The sequence below is a fragment of the Lycium ferocissimum genome, chromosome 10, assembly GCF_029784015.1.
Source record: "Lycium ferocissimum isolate CSIRO_LF1 chromosome 10, AGI_CSIRO_Lferr_CH_V1, whole genome shotgun sequence".
Taxonomy (NCBI): Eukaryota; Viridiplantae; Streptophyta; class Magnoliopsida; order Solanales; family Solanaceae; genus Lycium; species Lycium ferocissimum.
The window spans coordinates 20,660,240-20,669,735 of NC_081351.1; the positions used below are offsets into that span (position 1 = coordinate 20,660,240).

The window sequence follows — 9,496 nt, forward strand, 5'->3', positions numbered from 1 at the left end:
GCAAATCCGGATTAATCAGGTCATTGAGTTTCGAATACCAGATAGTTAGATAAAAAGAGAGAGCAATGACAAAAACGTATTATGGTAAAGCAATAAAACAACAAAAACCTACCAGGGTTGGAAAGGATTAATGATAGAAGAACTTAATATGGTAAATATATGGAAAGCCTCAGATCCAGTAGCTTTACACATTCAAAATGGCACTAATTCTAAAAAAGAAATACTGCTCAAATTTCATCTGACCAGAGAATAAGGCAAGCAACAATTGATCCTAAGACAGTTAGAAGGTCTGCAATTTCTTATGTACACCAAAATAGCCTACTTGGAATATACAGACATTTCTACATCTCACAGCAACTTCCTCTTTTTGCCAATACTGGCATCATCAGTTTCAGGGGAGTTATCGACGTCTGAAGCCTCGTGTAAAACCTTGCCACGGTTCCTTGACAGTTTCTTTACCCAAGTGATATGTAATATTCGTCGAGCATCATCCACTGAAACTGGTGCATTAGCTTCAGTAAAGACTGGATTCACTGATATGTCCCTGTGTGGTTTAGTAGCTTCAGCAAAGACTGGACTCGCCGTTATGTCCCTGTTTGGCATCAGCTCTTCTCCTTCTGGTACCGCATTCTTCATCAGCTGTATGCACATGGCCATTTTGTTATAATACCAAACCGAGATACAGAAGAAAAATGTGATATATGGTAAGTTCATCAGTTGCTCGTGTAACAAAGAAATCAGAATCTTGTGACTGCATGTCATAAAACACACTAGGATCCTATTAATTAAGTAGGCGTTTGAACATAGACTTCATGAAAAAAAATTAGTTTTGTGAATTTGAAGTTGAAGTTGAAAAATGATAAGTGGAAGTTCAAGTTAAGGGAATTAGCTACGAACTTCGTAGCTAACAGAATATGTTGATAATCCGTAGCTGAATAGGATTAACGACAAATTTTTCTATTTAGCTACAAAATTTGTCCATCGTTAATTCATGTTTTTAGAGTAGTGTATATTTGGACATGTATTCCACTTGAGAAAAACTGAAGCTTTATGAGCGCGAATTTTTTTTACACTGAACTTGAAAAACTCTTCAAACACGAACCAAAAAATATTTTCAAAATGTTTTGGAAAAATAATTCATGTCCAAACAGGCCAGTACTAGTATGGACACAGAACTATGATTTAGATATAGAGATACCCTACCTCCCAATCAGCAAAATCCAATCTGAAGACAAAGTGGCTGTATTTAACTTCACCAGACTTAACTAATTGGGCATCAGGACCATTCCTTGGAGCTGAAAAGGGAAAGAACATTAGAAAAACAAACTATAGCTACAAAAGACAAGGACAAATGTAAAATACACTATCAACAAATTAGATTCAGAAAGGTATCTTACAAAGAAAGTGAGATCCATTTTCATCCACATCTATGACAACCCGTCCATCTTTCACTAGAAAAGACAGCGCGAATATATTCTCAATGCTTTGCGCGAAGGATTTTCTGTTCAGTATGAGATTCTCAAGCTTAACTCTCTGCTTCTTCCTTAGGATCTGAAACATGGTTGATATGTTCTTGTCCGTATCCTTTTTCTCCTCAGTTACATCAAGCTGTGATAGAGGCAGATCACACAATTGCATCAAGTTGCAAAGCCATAGTAGCAGTTAAAAGTCATCAATACAAGACCCCCTTCACATTGGTGGCAAACAGTTCAATATCTATCAGTTTACATTTCATGGAATAATAGACAAGATGGTCATTTCTTTCATTAGCAATAGAATGGAAAAGAGAACTGAAAAAAAAAGACCATTGTAGATCTATGGTTAGCCCTAGGTCAGGATGGTCATATCAAAGAACTTGATGCATGCAGAGAAAGAAACTTAGGACTGGAGACTTATTGAAGCAGCAAGCTAAGCTTGATGAGAGGGCGAGGTTCAAAGGAGGAAAGGCTTAGGGATGGACACGTAGGCACCCAAAGAGGAGGTAGGGCATAGTAATCGACAAAATGCTTTGGGAAGTTGGAAATCAGCAGACGATTAGCTTAGCTAGCGTTCCGGGAGAATCTAGTCAGTTAATGGACAAAAGAAAATTTCCTACTTACAAACGGGGAAATTTGGCTAAGTTCACATTTTCCTTTCAGGAACCAAGTTCTAGATTACAGATTACATGAATTCACAAATGTGAGAACTAGATTTACGAACAACACTGCCAAAATGTGTTGTTTACTTCTAAGACCACCAAGACGATATACTTTTTGAATCCAAATTGGACACCGAGTAAAGGAATTTGCTAAATGCACTCGCCCAGCAGTAATCAAAACACATTCAATTCATGCACACACTATGAAAACGGTAACTGCATAATAACACAAAATTATGAGAAAGATCATACCTCCTTTGGTTGAGCACGCAAGTACAACTTTGTGCGTGGTTTACGTGTATACTTCCGAGGTTGCTTAACTTCACAGTTCATAGGTCCAATCCTTCAGAATAGAACAACAACAAAAGCACATAAAAATGCAAGAACAAGTGCATCTCACACCAACTGAATAATGAGCAATATGAAGCAAGAAAAGTTGCCAAACAAAACTTACATAGTGCTGCAACCGCTGCCATTCCTAAAAATAGGTGAAACAGAACGCCCAATTTTCTTCCAGCGTAATGTATTTGCATTCACAGAGAGTCCTTTTCCACGTTTTTCACTTCGTTCCCCAAAGACTCCGAGCAAAGAGGAAATGAACATATAAGGTGTAATACCATCAACCGAATGCGATCTAACAGAAGCCACCAAAGTTCTGGTGAGATCAAACAATGCCTCTGCATCTGCAACTTGCTCTCTTGGCTTTTTGACTGACAATCAAACACAATCAAACATTACCGTTTAATATTTTTTTAAACGGTAATGAGACATAAAGTTTATAATCCATTATCAATTTACCATCAGAAAAAGTTTGTAAACAAACATTCTATAACTGCTCAATTTAGCCTTACAAAGTTGTAAACTATACAAACTCTACTTAAGGATGCAATATTAAACAACCTATTTGAAGTGGCCCATTCGGACCAGAGAAGCCTATGTATGAACAAGGATTAAGATAGTAGCACCAAGCAATAATTTACTTCAAGAACTTGAACTTAAATTTTCATAGTAGATCATATATACATAAAAAAACCTACATTGCCAAGCACTAAGACATAACCTATCATATTTACCAAACTTTAACTCTCACATCCAGACCATAAAAGAAGAAAAAGTGAATGAACAAAAAGTCTTAAATGTAAGGACACATTTTCAAGATTTTTGCAATGTTTTTGAATGGTACCTCACTCCACCAGAAAAAAACATGACAAAGCAAACAACAAAGAGCTCTGATATCTAAGAATCTCACTTTCATTATTCTTGCAATGTGTACAACTACTACTTCCCCATTACCTTCTTATAGAAGCAAAACTAAAAGTCAAAACGTCAATGCGACCACTTTCAGAAGGGAAAATTTCAAAAATATACAAATTGGTCACTTACATTGCAAAAAAATAGCCCAAAAACTTACATTACAAAAAATAGCCCAAAATATACAAATATATACAGACATATACAAACATATACAGACACTTATACCAACATATACCAACAAATACAAACATATAAAAAGGCAGAGAGAGCGAGAGAGAGTCAGAGAGAGAAAAGTTTAGGTCATTTTTTGTAAGAATTAAAAAAAAGGGGTCAATTTTGGTAGCATTGTTACCCCCATTTAACATACAATGTAATTTTCTCCTTTCAGAATTCTTGATGCTTCATAACCTACTGCAATGTGTAAAGATTTTGTTTAACCTTTTAAGTTACTTAATAATTTGAAGGTGTAACTTAGGAGACACTTTCAGGATTCTTCCAATGCTTTCAACTAGTAGCTCACAATCCCAGAGGCGGATGAAGATTTAAACTTAATAGGTTCAACCTTAAGACACTTAACACTGAACTCATTTTAGTATTAGAATTATGGGTTCAAATATAGTATTTGTTGATATTTTAGTAAAAAGATGACAATGCCTCAAGTATGAGAATCAATGCATCTAACTTTTAGTATATACTCTCTTTATTTTTCTTTTGAATAAAGTTTATAAATTTTAAATATTTAAAATATTTGAAAAATTCATAACCAAATGAAAAACCCTTTTACGCTCAAAACTGTAACAGTGAATTATTTTTTCTTTATTTTGGATTTGGTTTTTTTTTTTTCTTTTTTTGGGCTTATGGACAAAATTTTAAAGATTCTTGCAGTGTTACCATAAGACCATAACCTACTGCAATAAAAAGTCAAAATTCTTTGAAACTTTTAAAGAAAGTCCATAATTTTATCAAGTATGTAACTTTAGTTAAAACTTAGTTACTACTAGTATTTCTTTCTTGTTCTTAGAAGCTTTCAAGCACATAAGCAAATATTCAACATAAAGATTAACCCTTTAACATATAAATAACATACTAAACATAATCATATCACAATTAAAAATATATATATTAAAAAAGGAAAAATAGAAAAATACCTTCATTATGAGAATTTTCAATTTGTTTCATTATATCTTTGAACTTCTCAGAATCAACACTACCAATATCATCTTTTCCCTCTGTATAACACATCAAAAACAATTAAAAAAACAATCTCTTTACAAAATATCAAGAAACAAAAAACAATCTTTTTTACAAAGTACCAAGAAACAAAAAAAAAATACAAAATATCAAGAAACAACAAAAAAAAATCTTTTTTCCAAAAAAAGAACAATACTTTTTACAAACTATCAAGAAAAAAAAACAATATTTTTACAAAATATCAAGGAACAAAAAAAAATTTACAAAATATCAAGTAACAAAAAAAAACACTCTTTTTTTTCAAAATATCAATGAACAAAAAAAGAACAATACTTTTTACAAACTATCAAAAAAAAAACACACAATCTTTTTTACAAAATATCAAGAAAAAAAAAATCTTTTTACAAAATATCAAGAAACCTAAAAAAAAAAAAAATAAAAAGAACAATACTTTCTACAAAATATCAAGAAAGAAAACACAGAAGCCAAAAAAAAAAAAAAAAAAAAAAAAAAGAATTTTCCAAAATAATTACCACAAATACTATTTTGTATTGCAGAGTATTTACAACGAACCCCTCTTGCTTTAGATGTTGGTTGTTCACTTAAATCATTCAACTCAATTTTTGCTGCCATTTTCTTATTTTTTATTTTTGCTGAGAAAAATCAATGATGATCAATAAATAAAAAATGGACTTCCTTTTAAAGGGTTCATAAAAAAAATTAAAGTGTCGTTTGGTCATTACTTGTTGAGGAAGTTTTGACTTTTGACTAACTGTAACAAAAAGAGGGGGGAAGTATTTCCCGCTAGTTTGAATATTTTTACCTCCTAAGGGTAAATTTTTGGAAATTTTTACCGCTCCTTTTATTTTAGGTTTAGCCCGTTTGGCCATAAATATCAAAAACTTTTTCACTTTTTTTGGAATTTTTGAAGTTGGAGTTGTGTTTGGCCATAGTTTTTAAAATTGTAGTTTTTGGTGAAATGCAGTGTGAAAAAAGTTGAAAAATTTTGAAAAATAAGTTTTTCTTGTTTTTAGTATTCCGGAGTACAACTCCGGAAAAAAGTGAATAATTTTTATGGCCAAATGCTAAAAGTAAAAAAGGTGAAAAAAAATTCCGAAAAAAAGTGAATAATTTTTATGGCCAAACGCCCACTTATAATAATCCCTTTTTTCAAATAATAATAGTAGTAGTGTGGAAGGGAGTTTATCAACCGAGTCCGGAACCAAAATGACCCCAAAAAATACATTTTGGACCAAAATATCTCAACAAAAAAAATGTTACAAAACTACCTTTAGCGCAGTATTTCACTGCGCTAAAGGAATTTTTCTCTCACCTATAGAGCAAGAAAATGCCGCGTTATAGGACCCAACATAAATCCCATCGGGTTCCACCAACTCGGTCCCTCCCGGTGCAAAAAAAAAAAAAAATTGAAAAACGCCATTGGAGGCGAAACCGAGGTGGTCCCCACATCCAAAAACATCGTTTTCTATTAAATTTCGTCGGGAAAGTTTAGATTCTCGGTATATTCATTTCTAAGTTCGAATTTTGGGAAAAAGCGGCATACAACTCGATTAAAATAACTCTACAAAAAATCTTTGATTAAGGTTTTCTACTATGACTTTTGTTATTATTTTGTTACATACATTATATTCTAAGCATGCTTAACATTTAATCCTTGTTATTTTCCAAAAAAAAAAAATCAATTTTTTTGTTCTTGTTGGATCGGCAGCGGTGGCTTTTGCCACTGTTCGATTTTTTTTTTAATTCATTATTTGTTAAATGTTTATGAATTGTTAAGTTGTTAAATGTTTATGAATTGTTAATTTGTTATATGTTTATGAGTTGTTAATTTGTTAATTGTTTATGAATTGTTAATGAATTATTATTTTGTTAATTGATTATTTGTTAAATATTGATTATGAATTAATTAGTTGTTAAATATTTTTTATGAATTGAAAGAAGTTGATTGGTAATGAATTATTATTTTGTTAACACTTTGTTTGGATGATTGTTATGTATTGTTTCATAATGTATCGTATTGTGTTGTATTGTATAGGACCAAAACAGTGATTACATAAAATAAGACCTTTCGTCGTTACATAACAATAAAATTAAAATAACAATCAAAGCAAACATTGTATTAAACTAACAACATAATATAATACAATAGGTAACAACCATCCAAACAAGTTGTAAATAATTATGAATTTTTAATCTATATTATTTTAAAAGCATGAATATATATGTTAAATAAAAAAAGATTATCTAAAAAACAATAGTTAAAGTTCTTCTTTTCATAAATACATAAGTTAACGAAAAAAATGTAAAGTTTGTAGGAAAATATGTGGTCGACGTATATACTCTTTTAGTCTAAATTTATCGTAGTTGTGTTGGCTATTTGGTCAACTAAAAATATATCACATATTCAAAATAGAGTTCTAAACAAGTATTACTGCTGAATTTCGATTCACAAACCAATTAACTTAAAAGTCTTTGCCATCACATAATTCAAAAGTAATTAACTTAAAAGTCTTTGCCATCACATATGTGTCCTTACTATCACATATTAAATTTACTGCATATCCCATGTTAATTATTCACAAGATATAATACTACTTAATTCACATATTCCCTACAAATTATTAATTAGTTAATATAATTTATCTTTCATTTCAAGAATAATGACTAATTTAGTTTGAACAGACCGGACTCTTTCATGGATCCGAATGTTTCCCCTAGGACCGATGTTCCCCCGGGGCCCGATGATCACCCGAGGCCCGCTGATCACCCGGAGCCCGCTGATAAATCAGTATTGTCTTTGCAAGGCAATCATAGGTCAGAGTTATTATGGGCCGGTAGGTCAGACTTATTATGGGCCGGTAGGTCAGAGTTATTATGGGCCGGTACTATAGGGATATCTACTAGGCTCTGTCCCCGTAGGCTGCAGAGAGCGTGGACTTTTTTACGCGAGCACCCCCCCCCCCCTACGTCTTGGAGATATTGTTTCGGGGGCGGCGATCTACCGTTGCGTGTCCGTTGGTCGGGTACAGCATGATTGGGTGCTCATCACGGCCATGGTTGAGCGGTGGAGGCCAGAGACACATACCTTCCATCTTCTAACCGGTGAGGCCACGATTACACATCAGGATGTGGAGGTCCTCTTTGGATTGCGGGTAGATAGAGAGCCACTATATACTCGGTACGAGCCTCCTCCTGGTCAGACGTGGGCGGCGGAGTTGACTAGGCTCACCCACTTCGTGCCTGATGCCGAGAGCCAGATTTCGGGACAGAGTCAGGTTCAGATTAGTGCACTCTGCACTTATTTGGAGGGTCTGGATCCAGTTGTGGACGGCACCCCGCAGGCCGATGTTGATTGTTATGCCCGTTTGTACCTACTTATTATATTCAGGGGCATCTTGTTCCCGAACTCATCGAGTGCCTTTGTCAGTTTACGTTATTTGGTTTTTTTGGAGCATCTGGACCGCTTAGGAGACTACACCGGCGGCGTCGTTGTTTGCGTATCTTTACGGATGCCCACGTGCGAGCGTACTATTGACGTTGTCGTAGATGTGTGTGGATTTTTCTTTCTTCTCCGTAATATTTTAAGTATGTGTTCCTTTAATGTAGACAAACCTCTTGAAACGACGACTTAAAAATCGTATTTTCTAATATCGCTTACAGTTATGGGCGTGGGAGAGGATGCTGCCTTTTCAGCTCGTACCTAGGCATCACCTCGAGATTGACATGCCTTATGCGAGAAGGTGGATAGCAGTTTTTGATCGGGATGTGGATACGCACCACAGTATTCTTCCATTCCGAGACCAGCTTGATCACATGATAGACGATGCGGTAAAACTATTTAACTTTACATTATTAATTTAATTAAACGTCTTTTCTACTTGGTGATCACTGATTTGTATTTATATGTTATGCAACTATTTATATGAACGTCGTATGCTGCTATATTAGATGGTATGCCAGCCGTTTGCAGGGCAGGTCAGGGGGTTTAGAGGTTGCGGTGTCCACTGATACACCTGGACATCGTAGAGGACCACATTCCCGAGCATGTCTTAAGACAGTTTGGGCATACACAGAGTATACCCCCTGACGTCCGTCATGAGCTTCGATACTACCAGCGAGACGATCGGGTTGCCATTGATGATGATTTTCTGGCTTTCATGGATGTCCAGCTTCACCGTTGGGAGAACAGGTTGGGCACTTTAGCGGTGGTCAGCCATTTGACTCCCGTATGAGGATTACATACGGCGGTATCATCGTATCACACGCCGATTGATCGGTAACCCGCCTTTGCGTCCCCTGGAACGTAGGATACTCGCACTCGCGAGCGATGACGAGGCATTAGTAAGTTTATCGTATTTAGATTTATTTAATTGCATTAATTGTTACGTTTTAAAAAATAACTTTTTTTTTTACTGTTGAACACAAATGGAGCTGGTGGGCGTACAGCGGTTACGCATCTTGGGGTTAGAGCATATGCCTTACTCTGGGCTTGCGAGGCTTACGTCAGAGATGGTACGGATATCCGATGGTATCCGGCGAGAGAGATTGGCGCGAGTGAGGATCCGCTCCGGAGGGTCGAGTATCGCGCGGTGCCGGGGGAGGAGGACCGGGTGCTCCCAGAGGAGGAGGCCGCGCTGGCAGAGGACGCCGTGCTGCCCGAGGATGTTGTGCGCGTAGAGGACGCGGTGTTGCTGCTAGAGGACCTGGTGGTGGAGGACACTATCTGGTAGATGAGGCAGATGAGGCCGATCCCATTCCAGAGGGCGTTCCCGGTCTAGTCCATCCGCGGCTTCCGGCCGGTGGCGGCCGCACACAGGGACTCACCTACGTTTACGCCGACGTTCTTACTTTGCGAGATACAGGTCTTCATCACAGCCGAGCCAAAATGCATAC

At 35.8% G+C, this 9,496-nt stretch overlaps 1 protein-coding gene across 1 annotated transcript; it reads right to left on the minus strand.

Moving 5' to 3' along the window:
• Nucleotides 1-258: 258 nt before the first annotated feature.
• LOC132035177 (non-structural maintenance of chromosomes element 4 homolog A-like) lies at nt 259-5,257 on the minus strand. Its single transcript, XM_059425467.1, has 7 exons — nt 5,116-5,257; nt 4,540-4,620; nt 2,592-2,847; nt 2,390-2,480; nt 1,398-1,608; nt 1,204-1,295; nt 259-639 (listed from the first exon to the last, which is right to left on the minus strand). The coding sequence occupies exons 1-7, from the start codon at nt 5,213-5,215 to the stop codon at nt 349-351; spliced, it is 1,122 nt and encodes a 373-aa protein (XP_059281450.1). The 5' UTR covers nt 5,216-5,257; the 3' UTR covers nt 259-348.
• Nucleotides 5,258-9,496: the final 4,239 nt, after the last annotated feature.

What these genes read in the sequence shown, in the direction of transcription:
- LOC132035177 (XM_059425467.1), bottom strand. Translation starts at nt 5,215, where the DNA reads ATGGCAGCAAAAATTGAGTTGAATGATTTAAGTGAACAACCAACATCT. An exon ending in AATACAAAATAGTATTTGTG is followed by an intron (nt 4,621 to 5,115) that starts GTAATTATTTTG and finishes TGTGTTATACAG; the next exon opens with AGGGAAAAGATGATATTGGT. An exon ending in TGGATTTTGCTGATTGGGAG is followed by an intron (nt 640 to 1,203) that starts GTAGGGTATCTC and finishes ATGTGCATACAG; the next exon opens with CTGATGAAGAATGCGGTACC.